The sequence below is a fragment of the Glandiceps talaboti genome, chromosome 2 (genome assembly GCF_964340395.1).
Source record: "Glandiceps talaboti chromosome 2, keGlaTala1.1, whole genome shotgun sequence".
Taxonomy (NCBI): domain Eukaryota; kingdom Metazoa; phylum Hemichordata; class Enteropneusta; family Spengelidae; genus Glandiceps; species Glandiceps talaboti.
The window spans coordinates 27,282,414-27,309,218 of NC_135550.1; the positions used below are offsets into that span (position 1 = coordinate 27,282,414).

At 36.6% G+C, this 26,805-nt stretch overlaps 2 protein-coding genes across 2 annotated transcripts; both read left to right on the plus strand.

The window, feature by feature from the left end:
• Nucleotides 1-2,359: 2,359 nt before the first annotated feature.
• On the plus strand, nt 2,360-8,881 carry LOC144446182 (protocadherin Fat 1-like). Its single transcript, XM_078135939.1, has 10 exons — nt 2,360-2,405; nt 2,823-3,116; nt 3,389-3,697; nt 3,860-4,059; nt 4,244-4,907; nt 5,368-5,527; nt 5,785-5,991; nt 6,955-7,344; nt 7,747-8,186; nt 8,802-8,881. The coding sequence occupies exons 1-10, from the start codon at nt 2,360-2,362 to the stop codon at nt 8,879-8,881; spliced, it is 2,790 nt and encodes a 929-aa protein (XP_077992065.1).
• Nucleotides 8,882-12,565: 3,684 nt separating this feature from the next.
• Nucleotides 12,566-26,199, plus strand: LOC144450284 (cadherin EGF LAG seven-pass G-type receptor 2-like). Its single transcript, XM_078140886.1, has 13 exons — nt 12,566-12,787; nt 18,086-18,265; nt 18,868-19,245; nt 19,591-19,893; nt 20,368-20,661; nt 20,944-21,252; nt 21,453-21,652; nt 21,828-22,491; nt 22,934-23,093; nt 23,400-23,606; nt 23,777-24,166; nt 24,625-25,067; nt 25,384-26,199. Exons 1-13 carry the CDS (start codon nt 12,709-12,711, stop codon nt 25,488-25,490), a joined length of 3,714 nt encoding a protein of 1,237 aa, XP_077997012.1. The 5' UTR covers nt 12,566-12,708; the 3' UTR covers nt 25,491-26,199.
• Nucleotides 26,200-26,805: the final 606 nt, after the last annotated feature.

A 26,805-nucleotide genomic window follows, 5' to 3' on the forward strand; every position in this document is an offset into this window, starting at 1 on the left:
CCACACTCAGCTAATATCCTTCAAAACAGCATTATATTTACATGTATTTGATAATTTGGAAATGTAAGGCAGACAATAGATGCCGAAAATGATGCACTGTGCTAGTCTTATAACTTAACAAAGAAAACTACGAAAAATAACTTCAAGCACATTATCGAACAATACGCCCTTCTTTTACTTTCAGATGCAAACACGAGTATTAAATGCCATTCGTTGATTTTGACCCACTTGTGATGAACATGAATGAATCAAATTTCAAAATGAAGCTACTTAGAAGAGTAAATGGAAGTCTTCGACACTGTATTGTCTATGTTTCACAGAGTAGGGTGACAAGACAAAAAAATACTAATAAGTTATACTTGTTGTACACCTACCCGGAATTCAAAATGAGCGCTTTGCGTATAGTCATTATCATCGTGTCCCTGTATCAGACATTGGTTAGTTTATGACATTAGAATCTAACTGGAATTCATCAGTTACTAAAGTATACATGTATGTTATGAATACAATTGAAGAGATTAGTGGATATAGTTTAGACCCAGTGAAATGTCACGTATATTACTATATACTTTAATAAATTATTCATGACATGTTTGAGTTACCTGTATGTATATGTTTTTGATTCTCCATCATTTTTATTTAACAGCGTTGATGTTAACCACAACCTCTATGACCGTTACCATACCGGAATTAGCTGTCGACGGTACAGCTGTTGGATCAACATTCACAACCAGCGGACAACCTGCAACGGCACTATATTATTACACCTTAGAAACAATAACACCAAACCCCGGGGCTGGAAATGAACCCTTTCAACTCAATCAAGGTATAGTATAACTTATACAGGTGTTTAGTATTTCTGTAATAGTATTTATAATCATTGCTCGTGAATTGCACCAATTGTCAATAAACAGCAAAGAAGAACATTTCTGTTTGAACACAGACAAGTCTTGTTACTTGTCTGTGGTTTGAACTGTAAGATTTCTATTTCATATTTATTTCAAATTACACAAATGTTTTGTGAAATTGGATAAATTTGATAACTTCTTTTGGTAGTGGGACATTAAGTAGTTATAATGCATCATCTCTTCTTGTTTTTCTCCTAAAAAATCAACGATCTACAAGTTTTTAGAATAATATTATTGTTATAATTTGTGTCTGCCCTTCGAAAATTTGTTCGTTTGTGCCGTTTCGGCATTCTTCCGGAAAATGACGTGGGTCACAATTTATCACATGACCTAATATCAATACAGACGAGAGTCATAATTAAATTAAAATAGACTAGAAATAAAAAAAAAATGATAATCGATAATCCCATTTGAATCTTTGGCAGGTATTGCGAGTGACACAAACGTTGCTACTATAGTGGTAAAAAATCCACCCGGCCTTGACTTTGAAACGGTTAGCCAGTGGACGTTGGAAGTTATCGTAGAGGATTTGTTTGACCCTACTGCTGGTACGGCAACAACAACGCTGACAGTAGATGTCACAAATGAATCTGACCCACCAACTTTCCTCAACCTCCCTGGCAGTGGCACTGTACGAGAATTGGTGACGTCACCAGAAGTAGTGAAATTAGTCAGCGTCTCTGATGATGAAAATCCCACAGACTCTTCTGGAATATCGGTCGTTATATTAAGTACAACTCCAGCAGGAGGACCCTTTGAAATCACCTCCGCTGTGTATAATTCTCCAACTGTTGGTGTAGCTGGTAAGACTGATTTGTACTCAACAATAAATTAACACAATTCAAAGAAAGATGTTTTCCATTACACATACAAACAGACACATAGTCATACATTAATGTGTGGGCAGGGATGTGTGTGTGTGTGTGTGTGTGTGTGTGTGTGTGTGTGTGTGTGTGTGTGTGTGTGTGTGTGTGCGCGCGCATGTATGTATGGGGTCTACAGTACTGGCAGTTTCCCATCTAGACTCCTTTTTGGAACAAGTAAACAGGTAGAGCAAGAAAACAAGTGTAGTGAGTAATGGGGATGTAATTAGAATCAGACTGAGACATGAGAGAGGCGATTTAGGGTGAAATCATAAATTTGATCACATGTTTGTTTTACAACCCATCATATAATCCTATCTTGCAGTTTTCACCATCAAAAATATCGCCAATCCTGGCTTGGACTACGAATCAGGCATAACAACGTGGACACTGGAAATCGAAGCAACGGACGCTAACTCACAAACAACAATCGCTTTCCTAACAGTTGACGTACTTGACGAAAATGAACCTGTATCCATTGCCAATCTACCAGACACACAGGTTGTAGGAGAAACCTTGTATGGACAAATATTCGTCGTCCAAACTATTGACGTCGACGTGAATGATACGACTTTCCCAACCTTCACCATGACAACAGTTCCAGGAGGGGCTCCATTCACAATCGATGCTCTGGGTACGATTTTCAAACAATGCTTGAATGTATGACTTAGCACTATATAGCGCATCTTGTACTGGATATAGATACACGCAATGTGTTTTTGTTGATAATAACATTGACAAGATATCTGTACTATCTCAGACCACCAAATTGTTTGATGGTCTGAGGTTAGGGTGAACTTGAAACTTCTCAGACGCTGGTTCCACATGACTCGTATTTGTTTACGACTACAAAATGCAATGAAATAATACAATCTTTTAATAATAATAATGTTTATTCACCAATATAATAAAAAAAAATTAATCCTAAAATAGATACATATACAGAATACGTGGCAAAAGGGATTAAGAAATAGCAAAGGTAGTCAAGCTTTTCATCTTCTGTATTTCACATGGTCGTATTTCTTACCTCACACACATTTTTACCTTGCAGGAAACATAGAGGTTGTTCCACCGGGGTTGAATTACATGATACAGAATTCATATACCTTGACTGTAACCATACGCGACGGTACATTTACAGACACACAGGACCTCTACGTACAAGTAAAGGACGAAAACGCAGGACCAATTATCCTCAATCTTCCTGATACGATAAGCATAACAGAAGATTCGTTGGGAGGAAATGTGTTATTTACATTATCACCATACGATATTGATGGAGACACCGCAATTTGTACATTTTCACCGAATCCTAATGATGGAAATTTCGATTTTAATTCAACAAGTGAGAATTTAGTTTATTAGTTTGCTTTTTTTTCTGTCTGAACATTAGCTTGTTGGCACTGAAATAAGACTCGAGGGTATGTGAAGTTGTAACTTCCGCTCGATGCTGTTCTTTGTGGAAGTCAGATGTATAGGATTCAAATGACTAGTACAAGTCGTCAGTGATATTAGTACATTAATGTTAGAAGAAGAAAATATTATGGATTTTTACAAAACACAATATTTCGACCTTGAATATTTTTATCCTTACTCCTCCTCACTATTTTATCACAGCTTATGAAATAGGATCGGTCACTGCACCTTCTCTGGATGCTGAGACAACGTCATCGTACGAGATAATTGTAGTATGTAATGACGGAATGATCATAGGACCATCAGCTAAACTCACTGTCAACGTCATTGCTGTGAATGAACCACCGGTGATATTGAATTTGCCAGCCACCGTCACTGTTCCAGAGGATGCCTTCAACGCAGCTGGAATATTTCTAGTTGATGGTTATGACGTTGATGGAGATGAAGTCAACTTCACTATCAGCGTTTCCCCTACCAGTGGTCAGAGCAAGTTTTCTGTAGCCGACGTAGGTAAGTGAACTACACCATAACACAGATATAATAATTTGTGTGTGTGTGTGTGTGTGTGTGTGTGTGTGTGTGTGTGTGTGTGTGTGTGTGTGTGTGTGTGTGTGTGAGACAGAGACAGAGAGACAGCTTTAATTTGTTTGGTTTCCTTTCCCTCTCCAATAGCCCTGTTTGATGATGGACAAATTCGTATAGTCAACAATCCCAACTTTGACTATGAAACCGTTAATCAATATATCATTACCGTGGAAGCTTCAGACGGCATTTATACAGCTACAGGTACCTTGAATGTTGATATAACTGACGTCAATGAACCACCAGTATTTGATGTGGATCCACAAGACCTCTACATGAACGAAAACACTGTAAGTTCCTGTAACATTTACAATGTACCTTAGTATGGAAACACTACACTTTGGTTCTATTAATTTGACAAATATCAGAAAATCAGCTCATTCTGTAAATATATCGATGGAAGTGAAGTTATGGAATTATGATGAACAATCGACAATCTAGTAATATATATTTGCTCTTACTCTCTCTCTTTAGGCTATAAACAGCAATCTACCTGTTGACCTCTCAGTAACTGACATTGATGATGCACCAGCCGACTTGAAATTTGCTGTTGTTTCAAGTACTTACAGTGGTTTTTTCAGAGTCGTCAAAACTCCCAAGTTAAGAGTCAGAGCAGAAATGAACTACGAGGATGGCTATCCCGAACCATTCACAATTCAAGTTTCAGTAACAGATTCTGCAGGGAACAGGGACTATCTGACAGTGAATGTATACTTAGTAAATGTCAACGACAACGAACCAGTATTTACACTGGATCCTTACACGGTGGAAGTTAAAGAAAATTGGCCTGGCGGAATGACTGTACTGACCGTCACTGCGACGGACGACGACGGCGACAACATCGAGTATGACATCGACCCTTACAGTCCGTACATCGAGGTTGACCGAAACACTGGGGATGTTCGACTTAAGCAGTCCTTGGATAGAGAAACACTTGGTCGGACCATACAGGTGACAGTAACGGCAACTGACGATGGAACCACTCCGTTACAAGGGATATCTTACATCAATATCACCATCAAAGACGTGAATGATAATCAACCAGTGTTTTCAAAGGAGTTCTATGATTGGGAAATCAGATATGATGCTGATCTTGGTACATATATCAACAGTGTAACAGCAGGTGATGCAGACAAAGGTACGTTATTACCAGTCCAGTGGAAGTAAGTCCTTGTAAAGACCCTTGTCTGGTTAGAATTGAAATTTAACTGAGACCACTCAACAGTAGTTTGGCAGAGCTACAGAAAAAGTTGTCCCGAGCAAAATAATGTTCCTATGTGATCCTTACGGTTCTACCGTGACTTATATGACACCACCGATGTGAGAACCTATGATCAAGGACCTCTACCTTATATAAACCGAACCTCATCCAAAACTTCAGAAGTACGTAAGATTGGGTTCAATTAAGTTTATTCAAAAAACAACATTCGACCCCCTATATACCAATTATTTAACCAGTATATTCTTCACTTTCAAGTCCTTGAAAATAAAGAGTAATATAAGTGTGTACCATCATCTATCATACATTTACAAAGGTACATTGTTTGCATCTTCACTCTATATACTTTAATATAGTGTGTATCTTTCTTCGTCTTTAGGTACAAATGCAGCGCTGACGTATTCTTTGTTGATGGACCATGTGTATTTCGATATGGACAACATTGGTAAAGTGTCAGTGGCAGATGGTCTCGGGGTGGAGACAATATATGTATTGTTTTGTCGTGCTGAAGATTCTGGAACTCCATCTGAAACATCAGAGTAAGTATTACCATAACAACGCGTAGTATACGATTCCCGGGAAGTTGAGAGCGATGGGGGAGCAACAAAATTTGAACCTTTTCATAACATTGTTAAAACAAACAAACAATAAACTAATGACAACATACACACTGTATTAATAAGTTCTGTACAAATCAAGAATTTTACAGTCACACGCTTATGGGCCGAGATAAGCTTACCATGATGCGCGATCACATGACATATTGAGCTTAAAGTCACGATTTTCTTGTTTTCAGCATCGCTGTGATTCGCGTCGATGCGTTCATTCCACAACTTGTTCTCATAAATGTGCATCTTGGCATCACAGTCGGCGCCTTCGCTGCTACCGAAAGGACTCAACTTTTGAACACACTGAATGCAATCTATGCTCCCTGGGAGTTTAGGATTTCAGCTGTGAAGTCAGAAGACGTCGTGACGTCATCAAGTCGACGACTACTGTCGAGGTAGGCAGTATTGAATTTGTAGTCATGCAGACAAGACAAGCAGAATTGTTGAGACGGCCATCTGTGTTGACAAGACAAGAGAATTTGACAACAATCACAAACTATTGTTGAGACGGACATCTGTTTAGTCACTCAGATAAACAATTGCATATGTTACCACGTTTGTAAAAATAACAACAGTTATTTGATTGACAGATGCACTTATTAAAGTGGCATATCTGAGTTAATAAGCTTTTTAATCAAGTGAAAATAATTAAATAAAACCACATTCCAGTATAATGCTAAGGTCAATGCATGTCTTCTATGACATTAACATTGTCTCCTGGCATTGTTAGAACAGTTGATTGCATAGTATGAATTTCCTGAACATTTTTGATTCGCATGATAAATTACGTCATCTGATCCTTTATGTGTTATACCAGGATTGAGTTCAGTGAATTGCGAGTGATCGTTAATAAGTGTGCTTCAGTAAATACAATATTGTCATTCCTTTTAAATATGCAGCAAAAAACTACACCCAGATACGTATAAACTAAATTTGTTCCCATTTAATGCTTATTGTAGATTGAATAGATCATGTATATTGAATCATCTAAGCAGTGATTTTATTTACTTTGACTGGCGGTTGAAAAACAATACTCAAAAAAAGAAATCGTACCAAGACGATTTCTTTACGAATATAAGTATATTGATTATAGTAATATGCCTGCATGATCAATATGATACAGTTTCTAGGTCTCTTCACAACTGTCTTTGCCTAATGCATGGTTTCACTGACGCCATCTTCAAACTATCACACCCATTCCCTTCATTTAAAAACTTAAGATGCATTAAGTACGTTTTGTAGACTACAGGCGTCCTTAGCTATATCCGAATCTTACGGTAGAGGTGCCTACTTTAATTGTAGATAAAATAATTATATTGTAATTTTACTGATCCAGCATACCTTTTCTATTTCTACAGCAACGCAGTGCTAGAAATGTACGCTTTAAAGACTGATGCAACAGAGGACATCAACAATCTTAACTTGCCCAAGGAATTTATATACGTATATGCTTTGGTGAACTCCATGACAAAAGACTCAGAGGGTACACCTACTGACGTTCTGGGTAGCACAGACATCGTACTCGTAGACCCAACCTATCCATCTGAAGTTGTCATCACAGATATTAACTGGTGGTTGGATACATTGGAAGGACGTATCACCACTGGTGTATTGTCAGCTTTAGCATTTATTCTCCTTCTCCTCCTCCTGATCATCTGTTGTAGGAAATGTTGTTGTCACAGACTAGCTGGCTGCTGTCGAAGGTGTTGTCATCGTAAAGAGAAAGTCGACTTGATTGATGACAGAATGTAAGTACAATGTACACCGGGTTTGTGTTTGTAAGTACTAGTATAACTTTTCGTTATGATATAGTGTTGATGATTGAATTGAATTGAATTGATTAGCTGGGATATAGTTATCGTCGCAATCAGGGGTTGCAAAGATGAAATATATTTCTCTTAAAAAGTAGGTGTAATTGTGTAAAGGATTGAAAGAGTGGCTCCAAAAGATCTCTAACTGGTGTTTTAGCAGACACGTCATAAGGTAACTTTTCGTAGAACAGACTACAAAATATGGCCACCTTTATCGTATGTTCACATCTATTACAACTTAAACGTTTGGTGATTAAGTTTTTTTTTGACACATGGTACATTTCTAAGATAATCAAATATTGATGCATACTAATGAATTAATGTAATTATATCATACAGGTCAGGATGGGAACTTAGACCAAAGGAAGAACCTGTTTTAGAGAAACGAAGAATGGTTATCGAGACTCCCCCACCGTCTCCTGAAATGATGGAGGTATACGACGATCCTCAAAAACCACATCACAAACCTGCCGACGAAGCGCCCCCAGGTGGTAACGGATTGGGCGGGAAGTTCGATTTCAGGTACGCTGGACGGCCACATCCTGGTGGACCTCAAACTCTGAAAGCAAAAGATAGACCAACTCTAATCTTGCCATCTTCCCCATCCAGTCCACAGAGTACTAACAACGCTACAAATAAACCCTTTTCTAAACCATCCATGGTGAAGAAGAATACACCAACCTTGCAGAGAAGAACAGGTGGTGGACGTGTATCGTCTGTGGTGTCTGGCAGTGATGAAAACATTGATAATCGATTCGATGGAAGTCGTTATGACAACGGTGAGTGCCAGCATATATGACCAATGTGTATTTCACAAATAAAAAATCACCATAAGATTATATAGTAATACAAAGACTTATTTCGTATCGTATCGCCATATCATCTGGCAAGATGTATTGTATGATTCGTAACTGTCATCACACATTGTGTATGTCATAATAAAACTATCCCAAAACGCTGAGTACTAGTACATGCACACAACCATTCTTAAAATTGTCATCATACTGATGTTATATTTACTAACAGTGAGTGAAATTCTCGTGAACACCCATACCTTTTTTTCGAACCAAGATGATTCGATACCTGTTTTATAGTTACATAATCATACTCTCCCAAACGTCTTAGTTGAATTATTTTTCTCAATAAAAACCTACCAGACACTGACTAAATGCAATACACGTACAAACCATAGTATACGCACAGTACTATATGATCAACTGTGCCGTGTTTTCATATGTACAACTAGTAATCTTGACTTTGTAGGAGCTGTTCATCATACCAATTTGAACTTCGAAATGTTACCGACTTCAAGATCGTGAGTGTATGGTAGTAAAAACACTGTATATCCTTGCGTTTGACTTTATCCCTCATCAAATATCTTGATTCTCTTCCAGTTACCGGGTGTACCCACAACTTCAACACACCGACGGGAAAAGCTCGATGGAATTCTTCGCCTCGTGTATCATCACATTGATAATATGACATTTACAAGTTTTACTACAGTGGAGAGTATCAAGGAGATTGTGATTTCGAGATAGAATAAAACGAAATCACAAGCCCTTAGTTCGATATATTAAATAAAAAAGTATGATTCTAGTTCATCTTGTAGTGATATTTTCATTTCTTAGGTCGAATCCTGAGTATGTACATGTGAAGAAATCGAATGAAAAGATACATTGTGATAGGTGAGAGCACGTCACAAAATATGATTGTGTTGACACATTTCAAAATGCCCCTTCATTAACGTGTAATTAATTCGTTGACGATCTAAGAAAATAGTCTCAGAGATATAAGTGACAGGTATTTGTGTAACAAATAGATATGTGTGTATATTGACATATAATGGTTTTATGGTAGCCTATAGATATATAGTACAGTTCTGTCGTAGCATAGATATATTGTACAGTTCTATCGTAGCATAGATATACACTATATTATTATTTTTATTAATCTTTATTTATTAATCTCGATAACTCCATAGGTTTTTAAACCTCTTTTCGTGGAGGTCGAGATACATCAAAATACAAAATAACAACACAATTAAATACACGGCAATACAGTGCACTACAAATATTCAATACCAAACAAACACTTAAAATTGACATTGGTGACAATCAAAAGAAGAATAAAATTTCAATAGACTGTTTAAAATACATTTACAGATACAATAAGTACAATTGACTTAAAATGATTCATCCACATACTTTGTAAATAAGAAATTATAGCAATCCCTCTTAAAAACATCAACTGCATCTATAGTTCTATCGTCGTATAGATATATTGTACAGTTCTATCGTAGTATAGATATATACCGTAGTATTATAGTTCTATCGTAGCATAGATATATAGTATAGTTCTATCGTAGCATAGATATATAGTATAGTTCTATCATAGCATATATATATTGTACAGTTCTATCGTAGCATAGATATATAGGACAGTTCTATCGTAGCATAGATATATTGTACAGTTATATCGTAGCATAGATATATTGTACAGTTCTATCGTAGCATAGATATATTGTACAGTTCTGTCATAGTTTAGATATATTGTGCAGTTCTATCGTAGGATAGATATATTGTACAGTTCTGTCATAGTATATTGTAAATATTCAGTATTATGTTATAATAGCGTGTGCATAGCAAAGGGTGTTTTGTAGCACCATTCTACGGAGGTTTATAAGTGACACGTGGGATTTTTTTTTTATTTTATCCAACAAAAATTTTATTTTTTATCCAAAATGTTTTTACATTTTTTATCCAACAAAATTTGAATTTTTTTATCCAACAAAATTTTTATTTTTTATCCAACAATTTTTTTTTTTATCCAATAAATATTTTTTTCGGACCATGTGCGCCATCTGGGGCCTTTACCTTGGCATAAGCCACGTGATAAACGAACACAGCCGTTGATGTATAGCTCACCAAATTTCAACACCCTCTGGGTCAAGAACTATATATATATCTTTATAGAAATACGTGTTTCAGCCAGACTGGTGGCGATGCCATTGGAATGTGCGATAGTCCAGTCCAGTCAGTACAGTACCGCATTCCAGTGCGTTGTTCTGTATAAGAATCTACACCAGTCCTGTGCTTTTTGATAATAAATCTTAACGACCCTTTCTAGACACACTATTGCTAAATAGCACAACGGCCGTACAGTCCAAAGGAATCAATTGTATGGATGAAGTAGCTTGCTTAGTGTGGTGCGTGTGTACTTAGTCACCACTTTTTGACTTTGTAGTAGGAAAACAGTTAGTGCAGCTGAGGATAAATCAATGACATCTAGTACAATGTACTTAACAGAGTTTGTGTTTGGTGGTAACTACAAAAACTTGTTGTTATTCCTTCCACTTGACTTTGTTAAAGTAGGCTAGGCTTGAAAAGAACACGAGGAGATTATCACCACGTTAAAGAACTAACCTTTCAAAAAGTAATATTGCATATGTAAATAAATAATATTTCACTGAAATCCACATTATCCGTCACCTTTTCAGTTTTGACATTGGGGTTTTGTTCACCTTTAGCTAGCAAGACAAGAAGGATATTACGTGCCAGACCTATTCTTTGTATCTGATTGAGTTTGTCCTTCAGCTTTCAATTCAATTGCCTGTGCTCAAAGTTGTCGTTAATGTCCCTGCTCTCTGTTCAGTGTATTTCATTTCTTGTCTTATAATGACTCTGTAAAGATCTGGTTTACTACATATATGAAACCTTGGAAGCGTCAGACAGATACCGCAACATTCATATTATTTTACAATTCTTCAAATGCTACAGAATGACCACAGGGAAAATAAGGTCATTTTTGAAAAATAAATAACATGTTGTTTTGTATGCGCCATTATCACTTCTATAAGTATTTAGCTATTCACTCATATCTACTATATCTTACAAGAAATAAATAGTTATTATCAAGACCGTTCACGCGACAGTGACTCAAACCAAAGAGAAACCTCTATTTCCATTTAAGTGGATATTCACCAAATGATGATGATTCCAATCTAGTTCCTGACTGCCATAGTTTGGTTTGACTTTGGCACGATTTTAATGGGGGCATTACCTCATTGTGTTAGATTGTGAGCGGTACTAGACAACACATAACTACTTCTCATTCCTTTCACATCCTGAAATCTGAATAGAAGATGTTGACTATTGTAAATAGATCAATTATGATACAGGGGAGGCGAGAGTCTATAGTCATATCGCTTCCAAGTTGGGTTTTACATGTGATGTCGAAGTGTGATATTTTTCTATAAAATGAGATACAACTGCTAAGAAAAAACACTATAAGCTTATGCCTACATGAATGTAACATATTGTGGTTGACCAAGGCTAGTCTTTATTCTTTGTGTTTGTGATTAATTAAGAAGTGTTTTGTCCTTCTGTAAAGCAATTTAGAAATATATTGGTTTGTTTGAATTACACCGGCGTATTTTACGTTCCTTTGTGTTACAGTGAACTGTTCATTTTGACCCGATCTTGTTTGTGTATAACTACGACACTTCGTTGTCACAACAATGTAAGAGTAACAGGGTACGGGCGACAAATTATCGTTGCTAGGTTCTAAGTTGTAATTTAATTACACTTATAGTTACTACTAGTTGTTATTTATAGTCATGATTTACACGAGGGGCATTATTATCCCATCACTTGATACGAACAAAATTGCATACATTGTTCTTTTTTTCCGCTTAAAACTTTAACTTGGTATATCCTATCCTCTGAAAGTTGAAATTTACATGAATTGTAACTTTTGAGAAATGACACGTACGTCATTTTCATTGTCTCCACTCGGTATTTCTGTGTCTGTGTACTGTGGGTGACTCATATTCACATACATCGGAGCATAATAAGTATTCTTTTCCTCTTAATCCTGGGAGCTCTTTACAAACATTAACCCTCAGCTGAGGTATATCACTATATACGAGCTTGTGTTTACCCAATAATAGAACAGGAACTGCATATGAAAGAGTGCTGAGCCAAGCCCTACAGTTTTTTATCACCGGCAGGTATTGTCTGTCCGACAAAGAAGATGTCAGCCATAGCGAGCTTCTCAGGATAGCTGTCGAAAAAAGCTCCTTTGTTAAGTTTGGACGTTTTGAAGATAGGGTTGACCTAAATTGACCTTTGCTACGTCACTCTGTTGTTGTAGATGTGCTCATCCCCAATCCTATCTTTGTACCAATGTCGACATACGTGTAAACTGAAATCACACGTATTTACATATCAGGAGGAAATCATCACCTATCCAAAGTAAATTTTTTGTTCTGATCGGATTTACTTTTAAAACTGGCATTTAATTATGGACAGAAGAATGAAAACGTTGTCGGTTCTTATACGTGGATTGATATTCACACTTCTCACACGGTATGCTGATTCAGGTACGTACATTATTTTTTTCACACACAAAGTCAATAATGTTCTAGGTTTTCTTATTGGGAAAGTTATTAAGATTATAATTACAATCTCTCATCAGATTGAAAGTATCGCATTTATACTATTTGTTTTATATATATATCCATTTCCAGTGTTTCGAAACAATAGTTGACCAGCAGCAATATTTCTGTCCGTCGTTTTATCATAATACATTTCTAACTAGTGATTTGCAAATACCATGTTACTATAACCATTTGTACGTATTGTTCTGATCTATTTAACCAAAGTCAGACTTGTATGGACATTAGAACATGAACTACCCAAAAAGTTCAAATTTGTTTTCTATAAAATAATGTAATTAACAGTGTAATCTCATGAGATTATACGACACTATAACATTAACACCTTGTTGTCAACAACGACGATATAGTTGCCGTAATAATGTTTTACTTATTTCCATCGATATGCGTGTTCGGTCAGGGACAATGTGTCATGGTGAACTAACCAGCCATGACAAATCAATGTAACCAGTTACATGCAGATAGTAAGTATTGGAAGCACCGTCCATGTTTAGATATACATGCTATACGGGGTCGTCTTGAACACTTGACTCCATGGGTACTACTTAGATAGTTACGATTGAATTGTATGGCTGACTAGAATGTCTTTACTGACCAATAAAATAGGTTGTGTAGTATAGTCTTACTATATAGGACTTTACTGTATGAGATTCCATATACCACAACTACGAGTAGGAAAACACACTGGACGACTGTAAAGCCATTTCGTAATTTCAAATATTTCAATACACCAAGAGTTTGAAGTGGCCTCCTTCTCTGACAGCCTGTTTACTCACGAATTATCATTTATGCTAGTGGTTTCTTTGTCAGGTATACAGTACATCACAAAATGACTGACAAACAAGTGAGGTCACTCCTTCGTCAACAAAAAGCTTCAATTGAATTCTTTTTAACCAAACGTTTGGTACCAGAATCGTCAGTTCGTTTGTCGGGTTTGGTACATTCTCAATCTTAGACAACGGGGAGGCAATTCCTAGACTGGAGTGGAGGTGAAGTTATTTTGCATAAGCGAACGATAAAACCCCCCAATTCAGTCGAATTGTTATGATCACGCGAGAAAAGGTGTATGGTGTATTTGAAATAAACACGAAAATGAGACATTAAATTTTGAAAATTATTCGTTTTTTTTATATTTTGAAAAGTTAGTTTTTAATGACGTAATATTTGTCCCAAGTTTTCAAATTAGTACATTAGAAACGCTTGCTTTGTCATTATTGTTTTGTATTGTTGTTGATTGTATGGTGTCATTTACTCTGTGTGCCTCATAGCCTAGTTAATTAAGACCATTAAGTATGCAAATAACTGAATACGATGGAAACTATATCAGCAAACTATGTCAAACACTGAATGAGCATTATTATCATTATATGGAATTTGAAGCTTCCATTCTTAATATACAGCCTAATTACCGAAAATCGTTATCAATTTTTTACTGCCGTTATCCGGACATAAGATTACTATAGTATATGTACATTGTTTCCTACCATGCTGCAGATAACATATGACTCTCTGTTTTATGAAAATTAAAACGTGTTAACTATGAAATAAAGCTAATATGGCATATTACCGTATGTGGGTTCAGTGTTTGGTTATAACATATGTAGTTTTACTCCAGTTTCCGTAAATTCAACACATTTCTTTGGAATATTACAGATGGCTATCATATAGCAGTTTGTTGGAATTACAATTGCAATTATTTTATAAAAAGAAATAATTTCCATGTTTCACCACATTGACACCTTTCCATGTCAGGATCATTAATAAAGTTTCAAGGCTTATTTGTTAAAAGCAAAGCTATTTCCGCCCTTCACCAAAATTATTCACCCGTCAGTTACCGGTTTAAACGTGCTATCTGTTGATCTGGTATAAATGGTGATTCCGTACATGAAATGCAATTAACTCCACTACTTTTTAGAGGAAATGTATTTCTCGGTGTTGCAACATGAAAATATTAACTATATGTTTGAAGCAATCCAAGATCACAGTTTCTGATAATCAAATCTGATCTGATGAGAAAACTTATTATAGAACAAGTCTGTCACCCCAGGTCTATATTGTACATGAAATGTACATGACTTCTTTAGCTTGCTATGTTTATTTCACAACAAATGCACGTGAAAAGAAAGTGTACACTTGTTATGCCCCCAGCATGAAAAATCGAGTGAAATTAATCCCAACAAGCCCTGCCACAACACTCCTCGGCTCAGATCACGTGTTTGACTAATCTTAATATATCTCAAATATAGACGAGTGCTACCCTGCCTTAACATAAAGCGGTAAAATTCAGTTAGGTTTTTTAAATAATAACAGAACAGAGGACTGGGAGATTTGGTAAATTTCACGTTTTCCCATAGATATCTTACGAACGTGGTGATGGATGTGCTTTATCATTACAGATTTTCCGCGTCATGCTCGTTTTTACAATGTTTACTGTAACTGGTATTTGCACCATAAATCGATTTGAAACCGAACACGATATGAGTATGTTATCTACGAATCATAGACCATGGTGATAAAACACCTTCAAGTTGAGAAAAGTCGTTCTCATACACATATTACCACTTTACGGACACATGCGTTCACAGTTATCATGTTTATTGTATATTGTATGAATAATTAATACGTTACACAGAAGGTATACCTTGCCTGTTTCTAGTAGGAGGAAATCTAAAAGGCAGAGTACGATAATGGAATTTCTCTCAGCACTCGCTACTTTCTTTCTCACGTCAAGCAATCTAACTCATTTTAACAACTCATAATAAACCATAATGAATACTTTCTGTAAAGGCAAAACCTTCAGATTAGTGTTCCTACACACAGTAATTGCTGGAATACAAAATTTTGTGATATCGCTGTCATACATGATATACCCCTTAATCTACAAATTAATTGGAATTTGAAGCTTGCATAGTTAAGATATTGCCTAATTACCAAATATAATTAATAAGCAAATGAATCACTAAGATAGTTACAACAACAAGCTTTATAGAACACATGCACTTTGGTATCATCAATGTATGTACCAAACTATATGAAATTGTAAGCTTGCATTCTCTAGATATTGTCTAATTAATGAAATTCATTATACATATGAAATATTACATTATAATACATCAACAATCTTTAAAGTACAGGTGCAGTTTGTTATGGACGTTGGTGTATGTACTAAATCATGTAAAATATGAAGTGTGCAATCTTAAGATATAGCCTAATTACTGAAAATCATTCATTATGCAAATTACTAGTTACTGTTAAAAGCTACATTGACCAGCTTTATATGAACAATTGTTTTGTTATCAATATATTTCAAATATTCCATGAAATTTAAAGTATGCATTATTAAGATATAGGCTGATTATCGAAAATCGTTATTTACGCAAATTCCTCATTAATTAATATTCATTGGATATTTACTAAAACCTATTCAGTTATAGCCATAACCCTCCAAAGTATATTAACCGAATTTCGTTTCAATTGAGCGAGGCATTTTTGGAAAACGATGACACATAGTGACACGCACAATGACAGACAGACAGACAGACAGACAGACAGACATCACTATGAATATAGACTTCCTTTACGCTGTACGGAAATGACGCATGTGGCAACTTTTTAGACACATGCTGACGTACATGTATCTATAGCAACACTGCTTTACTCATCATATATGTCATGAATCAATGCAATGCCATACAGAAGGCAAACTATCACAATTCTTTACAATTTGGAGGACCAACTTGGAGGTCACTAGTGCTTCGAGGCCAGTCAATTTTATGTGATATTTATGTAGCCTATCTTTTATTTGATAACTTGCCATGCACCATACCTTACCCGTCTGTCAATCAAGATTAACTAAATTTCGGACAAATTATCAAAATAAACGATGGCAACCAAAACAAAACAAATCGTCTGGCTAGACGTTTCATTACAGTGACACAGACTGAGGTTGTGACTTGAAGCTTGTTTTACTCGGATGAAAATGTTTATTATCGATCACGCTTTGGAAGGCGTGCGACGTTGTTTTTATAAAATGTATGATTTCACCCTAAATCGCCTCTCTCATGTCTCAGTCTGACCAAAGGCACGATTCTAATTACATCCCCATTACTCACTACATTTGTTTTCTTGCTTTACCTGTTTACTTGTTCCAAAAAAGAGTCTAGATGGGAAACTACCAGTACTGCAGACCCCCCTTAAACACACACTGTTTTTCGCCACCAGGGTTTTACATTTGCAACTATTCTAGCATCGATGCATCACGATGAATTAAACTCGTCGCCTGGCATCGTTAGTATATGGGGTCCTCGGCATTTTGGTAGACGTATATTCAATTATGTAATCGAATTGTTTATGATATATAGTATATTTGTATGCCAGGTTTTGAGTTTAGCCAATATCGCACCCCCTCCTCCCGACAGTCACGACATCCCACGCCGTATTGAATAACAATTGATGGTTAAAGTAATCTTCAGTGAGTAGACTTTATAATATGCAACAAACGTTACCCACAGTCAGCTTATGTCCTTCAAACCAGCATTATATTTATTTGGAAATGTAAGCCAGACAATAGATGTCGAAAATGATGTACTGTGCTAGTCTTATAACTTAACAAAGAACACTACGAAAACGGTGGACAAGTAAACGGGTAACAAATTTTATCAATTTCTGAATCAATAATTTATACAATAATTAACCTCCAATACTTTCAACCATATTACCGAACAATACGCCCTTTTTTACTTTCAAATACACACATCAGTGATGTCATTCCTTCATTTTGACCCACTTGTGATAAACATGAATGAATCACATTTCAAAATGAAGCTACTTAGAAGAGTAAATGAAAGTCTTCGACACTGTATTGTCTAAGTTTCACCATGGAGGTATGGTTCACAGAGTAAGGTGACAAGACAAATGAACTACTAATAAGTTATACTTGTTGTACACATACCCAGAATTTAAAATGAAAGCTTTGCGTATAGTCATTATCATCATGTCCCTGTATCAGACATTGGTTAGGTTATGACATTAGAATCTAACTGGAATTCATCAGTTACTAAAGTATACATGTATGTTATGAATACAATTGAAGAGATTAGTGGATATAGTTTAGACCCAGTGAAATGTCACGTATATTACTATATACTTTAATAAATCAATCATAACATGTTTGAGTTACCCGTATGTATATGTTTTTGACCCTCCATCATTTTTATCTAACAGCGTTGATGTTAACCACAACCTCTATGACCGTTACCATACCGGAATTAGCTGTCGACGGTACAGCTGTTGGATCAACATTCACAACCAGCGGACAACCTGTAACGGCACTGTACTATTACACCTTAGAAACAATAACACCAAACCCCGGGGCTGGAAATGAACCATTTCAACTCAACCAAGGTATAGTATAACTTATACTGGTGTTTAGTATTTCTGTAATAGTATTTATAATTATTGCTCGTGAATTGCACCAAGTGTCAATAAACAGCAAAGAAGAACATTTCTGTTTGAACTGTAAGATTTCAATTTTGACGAGTGGTCCAGTTGTGGTGATATTCAGATTTTGGTTTAAGTCTGGTCTTGGTAAATCCACTGGCCGATCGTCCAAGAACGTGATAATGATAACACTCTAACTTGAATTCATATTTATTTCAAATTACACACATGTTTTGTGAAAGTGGATAAATTTGGTAACTTCTTTTGGTAGTGGGACAAAATTTAAGTGGTTATAATGTATCACCTCTTCTTGTTTTTCTCCTAAAAATCAACGATCGACAAGTTTTTAGAATATTATTATTGTTATAATTTGTGTCACAGTTTCCGTTTACGTCTACCCTTCGAAATGTTGTTCATCTGTGCCGTTTCGGCATTCTTCCGGAAAATGACGTTGGTCACAATTTATCACATGACCTAATATCAATACAGACGAGAGTCATATTTAAATTAAAATAGACTAGAAATGAAAAAATGATAATAGATAATCCCATTTGAATCTTTGGCAGGTATTGCGAGTGACACAAACGTAGCTACGATAGTAGTAAAAAATCCACCCGGCCTTGACTTTGAAACGGTTAGCCAGTGGACGTTGGAAGTTATCGTAGAGGATTTGTTTGACCCTACTGCTGGTACGGCAACAACAATTCTGACAGTAGATGTCACAAATGAATCTGACCCACCAACTTTCCTCAACCTCCCTGGCAGTGGCACTGTACGAGAATTGGTGACGTCACCAGAAGTTGTGAAATTAGTCAGCGTCTCTGATGATGAAAATCCCACAGACTCTTCTGGAATATCAATCGATATAATAAATACAATTCCAACAGGAGGACCCTTTGATATCACCTCCACTGTACATAATGTTCCAACTGTAGGTGTAGCTGGTAAGATTGATTTGTACTCAACAATAAATTAACACAATTCAAAGAAAGATGTTTTCCATTACACATACAAACAGACACACAGTCATACATTAATGTGTGTGTGTGTGTGTGTGTGTGTGTGTGTGCACGTGTGTGTATGGGGGTCTGCAGTACTGGCAGTTTCCTAGCTAGACTTTTTTGTAACAAGTAACAGGTAAAACAAGAAAACAAGTGTAGTGAATAATGGGGATGTAATTAGAATCGTGCCTTTGGTCAGACTGAGACATGAGAGAGGCGATTTAGGGTGAAATCATAAATTTGATAACATTTTTGTTTTACAACCCATCATATAATCCTATCTTGCAGTTTTCACCATCGAAAATACCGCCAATCCTGGCTTGGACTACGAATCAGGCATAACAACGTGGACGCTGGAAATCGAAGCAATGGACGCTAACTCACAAACAACAATCGCTTTCCTAACAGTTGACGTACTTGACGAAAATGAACCTGTATACATTGCCAATCTACCAGACACACAGGTTGTAGGAGAAACCATGTTTGGACAAATATTCGTCGTCCAAACCATTGATGTCGACGTGAATGATACAACTCTCCCAACCTTCACCATGAGCCCAGGAGGGGTTCCATTCACAATCGATGCTCTGGGTACGAATTTCAAACAATGCTTGAATGTATGACTTTAACACTATTTAGCGTATCTTGTATGGGATATAGATACACGCAATGCGTTTTTGTTGATAATAACATTGACAAGATATCTGTACTATCTCAGACCACCAAATTGTTTGATGGTCTGAGGTACTATACATGGCAAAGGAAAATGTGTTTGTCAGGACTCTGACCACCTAACAAGTGGTCTGAGGTTAGGGTGAACTTGAGACTTCTCAGACGCTGGTTCCACATGACTCGTATTTGTTTATAACTACAAAATGCAATGACTTAATACAATCTTTTTATAATAATAATGTTTATTCACCAATATAATAAAGAATTATCCCTAAAATAGATACATATACAGAATACAATGCAAAAGGGATTAAGAAATAGCAAAGCTGGTCAAGCTTTTCATATTCTTTATTTCACATGGTCGTATCTCACACACACGTTTTTACCTTGCAGGAAACATAGAGGTTGTTCCACCGGGGTTGAATTACATGATACAGAATTCATATACCTTAACTGTAACCATAGACGACGGTACATTTACAGACACGCAGGACCTCTACGTACAAGTAAGGGACGAAAACGCAGGACCAATTATCCTCAATCTTCCTGATACGATAAGCATAACAGAAGATTCGTTGGGAGGAAATGTGTTCTTTACATTATCACCATACGATATTGATGGAGACACCGCAATATGTACATTTTCACCGAATCCTAATGATGGAAATTTCGATTTTAATTCAACAAGTAAGAATTTAGTTTATTAGTTTTTGTTTTTTCCAGTCTGAACATTATTTTTTGGCACTGATATAAGACTCGAAGGTATGTGAAGTTGTATCTTCCGCTCAATGCTGCTATTTGTGGAAGTCAGAGGTATAGCATAGGGCTCAAATGACTAGTACAAACTGTCAGTGATATTAGTAAAATAACGTTAGAAGAAGGAAACATTGTGGATTTTTACAAAACACAATACTATTATTTCGTCCTTGAATGTTTTTATCCTGACGACACCTCACTATTTTATCACAGCTTATGAAATAGGATTGGTCACTGCACCTTCTCTGGATGCTGAGACAACGTCATCGTACGAGATAACTGTAGTATGTAATGACGGAATGATCATAGGACCATCAGCTAAACTCACTGTCAACGTCACAGCTGTGAATGAACCACCGGTGATATTGAATTTACCAGCCACTGTCACTGTTCCAGAGGATGCCTTCAACGCAGCTGGAATATTTCTAGTTGATGGTTATGACGTAGATGGAGATGAAGTCAACTTCACTATCAGTGTTTCCCCTACCAGTGGTCAAAGCAAGTTTTCTGTAGCCGACGTAGGTAAGTGAAGTACACCATAACACAGATATAATAATTTAAAATAAAGGGGAGAGTCAACAAGTTGTCAGGTGTGTGTGTGTGTGTGTGTGTGTGTGTGTGTGTGTGTGTGTGTGTGTGTGTGTGTGTGTGTGTGTGACAGAGACAGAGACAGAGACAGAGAGACAGCTTTAATTGTTTGGTTTTCTTTCCCTCTCCAATAGCCCTGTTTGATGATGGACAAATTCGTATAGTCAACAATCCCAACTTTGACTATGAAACCGTTAATCAATATATCATTATTGTGGAAGCTTCAGACGGCATTTATACAGCTACAGGTACCTTGAATGTTGATATAACTGACGTCAATGAACCACCAGTATTTGATGTGAATCCACAAGACCTCTACATGAACGAAAACACTGTAAGTTCCTGTAACATTTACAATGTACCTTAGTATGGAAACACTACACTTTGGTTCTATTAATTTGACAAATATCAGAAAATCATCTCATTCTGTAAAGATATCAATGGAAGTCATGGAATTATGATGAACAATCGACAATCTAGTAATATATTTGCTCTTACTCTCTCTTTAGGCAATAGACAGCAATCTACCTGTTGACCTCTCAGTAACTGACACTGATGATGCACCAGCCGACTTGACATTTGCTGTTGTTTCAAGTACTTACAGTGGTTTTTTCAAAGTCGTCCAAACTCCCAAGTTAAGAGTCAGAGCAGAAATGAACTACGAGGATGGCTATCCCGAACCATTCACAATTCAAGTTTCAGTAACAGATTCTGCAGGGAACAGTGACTATCTGACAGTGAATGTATACTTGGTAAATCTCAACGACAACGAACCAGTATTTACACTGGATCCTTACACGGTGGAAGTTAAGGAAAATTGGCCTGGCGGAATGACTGTACTGACCGTCACTGCGACGGACGACGACGGCGACAACATCGAGTATGACATCGACCCTTACAGTCCCTACATTGAGGTTGACCGAAACACTGGGGATGTTCGACTTAAGCAGTCCTTGGATAGAGAAACACTTGGTCGGACCATACAGGTGACAGTAACAGCAACTGATGATGGAACCACTCCGTTACAAGGAATATCTTACATCAATATCACCATCAAAGACGTTAATGATAATCAACCAGTGTTTTCAAAGGAGTTCTATGATTGGGAAATCAGATATGATGCTGATCTTGGTACATACATCAACAGTGTAACAGCAGGTGATGCAGACAAAGGTACGTTATTGCCAGTGGAAGTAAGACCTTGTAAAGACCCTTGTCTGGTTAGAATTGAAATTTAACTGAGACCACTCAACAGTAGTTTGGCAGAGCTACAGCAAAAGTTGTCCCCGAGCAAAATAATGTTCCTATGTGATCCTTACGGTTCCACCGTGACTTATATGATATCACCAATGTGAGAACCTATGATCAAGGACCTCTACCTTACATAAACAGAACCTCATCCAAAACTTCTGAAGTACGTAAGATTGGGCTCAATTAAGTTTATTCATAAAACAACATTCGACCCCCTATATACTAATTATTTAACCAGTATATTCTTCACTTTCAAGTCCTTGAAAATAAAGAGTAATGTAAATGTGTACCATCATTTGTCATACATTGTTTGCATCTTCACTCTATATACTTTAATATAGTGTGTATCTTTCTTCGTCTTTAGGTACAAATGCAGCGCTGACGTATTCTTTGTTGATGGACCATGTATATTTCGATATGGACGACATTGGTAAGGTGTCAGTGGCAGATGGTCTCAAGGCGGAGACAACATATGTGTTATTTTGTCGTGCTGAAGATTCTGGAACTCCATCTGAAACATCAGAGTAAGTATTACCACAACAACGCATAGTATACAATTCCCGGGAAGTTGAGAACGATGGGGAAGGGGGACGAGGAACAAAATTTGAACCTTTTTCATAACATTGTTAAAACAAACAAACAAACAAACAAACAAACAAACAAACAAACAAACAAACAATAAACTTATGACAACATACACACTGTATTAATAAGTTCTGTACAAATCAAGAATTTTACAATCAAACGCTTATGATATAAGCTTACCATGATGCACGTCTTTCCGATCACAGGACCTATTGAGCTTAAAGTCACGATTTTCTTGTTTTCAGCATAGCTGTGATTCGCGTTGATGCGTTCATTCCTCAACTTGTTCTCATAAATGTGCATCTTGGCATCACAGTCGGCGCCTTCGATGCTACCGAAAGGACACAACTTTTGAACACACTGAATGCAATCTATGCTCCCTGGGAGTTTAGGATTTCAGCTGTGAAGTCAGAAGACGTCGTGACGTCATCAAGTCGACGACTACTGTCAAGGTAGGCAGTCTTGAATTTGAAGGAGAATTTGGCAGCAATCACAAACTATTGTTGAGACGGCCATCTGTTTAGTCACACAGATAATTACAGTATAGGTGCATACCTTAATTGTAGATAAAATAATTATATTGTAATTTTACTGATCCAGCATACCTTTTCTATTTCTACAGCAATGCAGTGCTAGAAATGTACGCTTTAAAGAATGATGCAACAGAGGACATCAACAATCTTAACTTGCCCAAGGAATTTATATACGTAGATGCTTTGGTGAACTCCATGACAAAAGACTCGGAGGGTACACCTACTGACGTTCTGGGTAGCACAGACATCGTACTCGTAGACCCAACCTATCCATCTGAAGTTGTCATCACAGATATTAACTGGTGGTTGGATACATTAGAAGGACGTATCACCACTGGTGTATTGTCAGCTTTAGCATTTATTCTCCTTCTCCTCCTCCTGATCATCTGTTGCTGGAAATGTTGTTGTCACAGACTAGCTGGCTGCTGTCGAAGGTGTTGTCATCGTAAAGAGAAAGTCGACTTGATTGATGAAAGAACGTAAGTACAATATTGATGTACACCGGGTTTGTATTTGAAGTATAACTTTTCGTTATGATATAGTGTTGATGATTAGCTGGGATATAGTTACCGTCGCAATCAGGGGTTGGCAAGATGAAATATGTTTCCCATAAAAAAGTAGGTGTAACTGTGTAAAAGATTGAAAGAGTGGCTCCAAAAGAAAGAGACACATTTCTAATTGGTGTTTTAACAGACACGTCATAAGGTAACCTTTCGTAGAACAGACTACAAAATATGGCCACCTTTATCGTATGTTTACATCTATTACTTTTGGTGCTTAAGCTGAACTCTACTTCGTATTGGATATTGGCGCTCTATAAATGTATTGATTGATTGATTGATTGATTGATTGATTAAGGTTTTTTGACACATTGTACGTTTCTAAGATAGTCAAATATTGATGCATAATGATAAATTAATGTAATTATATCATACAGGTCAGGGTGGGAACTTAGACCAAAGGAAGAACCTGTTTTAGAGAAACGAAGAATGGTTATCGAGACTCCCCCACCGTCTCCTGAAATGATGGAGGTATACAACGGTCCTCAAAAACCACATCACAAACCTGCCGACGAAGCGCCCCCAGGTGGTAACGGATTGGGCGGGAAGTTCGATTTCAGGTACGCTGGACGGCCACATCCAGGTGGACCTCAAACTCTGAAAGCAAAAGATCGACCAACTCTAATCTTGCCATCTTCCCCAACCAGTCCACAGAGTACTAACAACGCTACAAATAAACCCTTTTCTAAACCATCCATGGTGAAGAAGAATACACCAACCTTGCAGAGAAGAACAGGTGGTGGACGTGTATCGCCTGTGGTGTCTGCCAGTGATGAAAAAGACACAGACAATAGATTCGATGGAAGTCGTTATGACAACGGTAAGTGCCAGCATATATGACCAATGTGTATTTCACAAATAAAAAAATCACCATAAGATTATATAGTTATACAAAGACTTATTTCGTATCGTATCGCCATATCACCTGGCAAGATGTGTTGTATGATGATTCGTAATTGTCATCATACATTGTGTATGTCATAACAAAAACTATCCAAAAGCTGGTCCTCATACATTTGTATTTGAACTTCAGGACTTCAGGATCTTTGAGTGTGTGATAGTCGATTTGCGTAAAAACACTATATTCTTGCGTTTGACTTTATCCCTGATCAAAAAATATCTTGATTTTCTTCCAGTTACTGGGCGTACGTACAACTTCAACACAACGACGGGAGAAGGTCGGTGGGATGCTTCGCCTCGTATATCACGTCGGGATAGAAGCGACAACAATCTTGATGTGTAAAAAAATATTACCCGGACACCCAGACGACAGCACGTTACTGCTGGACTTGTTTTCCGTAGTGATGAAACATGTTTTAGAATCGTTAAACTTTTGATGTACACATTGATAATACAAATATATGACATTTACAAGTTTTACTACAGTGATGGGTATGAAGGAGATTGTGATTTCGAGATGGAAGAAAACGGAATCGCGAACCCTTTATAGTTCGATATAAAAAAAGTATGATTATATAGTGACGTTTTCATTTCTTAGGTTGAATCCCGAGAATGTAATTTTGAATTACGCGGTCATGTTTCAAATTATTGAACTTGAAGAAAAATGTGTGAAGAAATCGAATGAAAATACACATTGTGATAAGTGAGAGCATGTCACAAAATATGGTTGTGTTGATACATTTCAAAATGCCCCTTTTCAGCTTAACGGAAAAATCCACATGCGTGTAATTAGTTCGTTGACGATCTAAGAAAATAGTCTCAGAGATATGAATAATACTTATGTGTGTAACAAATGGATATGCGTGTATATAGACATATTTTACCAGTTCTTTCGTAGAATATACATATATTGTACAGTTCTCTCGTAGTATATATATATATTGTACAGTTCTATCGTAGTATATACATATATTGTACAGTTCTATCGTAGTATATACATATATTGTACAGTTCTCTCGTAGTATATATATATATTGTACAGTTCTATCGTAGTATATACATATATTGTACAGTTCTATCGTAGTATATACATATATTGTACAGTTCTATCGTAGTATATACATATATTGTACAGTTCTATCGTAGTATATACATATATTGTACAGTTCTATCGTAGCAAATATTCACTATTATATTATAGCGTGTGTGTATATCATTTAGCAAAGGTGCATGTTTTGTAGCACTATTCATCTTTTGTTTCAGAAAATAATATACATAGTTTATGATTCACCACCAATGCGACATTATTTATGAAAGCATCTCACAATAATTTACTTAAAATTGTGGTGACGGAATTATTATGTGACGGGCTATGACGTAATTAAAGCTTGCATTTGTAACTGAGATATTCGTCATGAAGTATGTAAGTTCTGGTCAAATTAAAAGCCTAGAGTACATTGAAAAAGTGGCGAAAATTGCATGCTATTTGATTGTGATTAGGCGTTGCTGGAGTCCACTGCACTTGCACATGTTCGAAGTTTGGTAATACGGTAGGGACTTACATGTAAGGTAAATGTGCAAGTGGTTTGTAAAGTAGATGTCATTGTCACACCACTAGTTGCAACGTAGACGTCTTATCTATACAAAGAAAGTTGAAG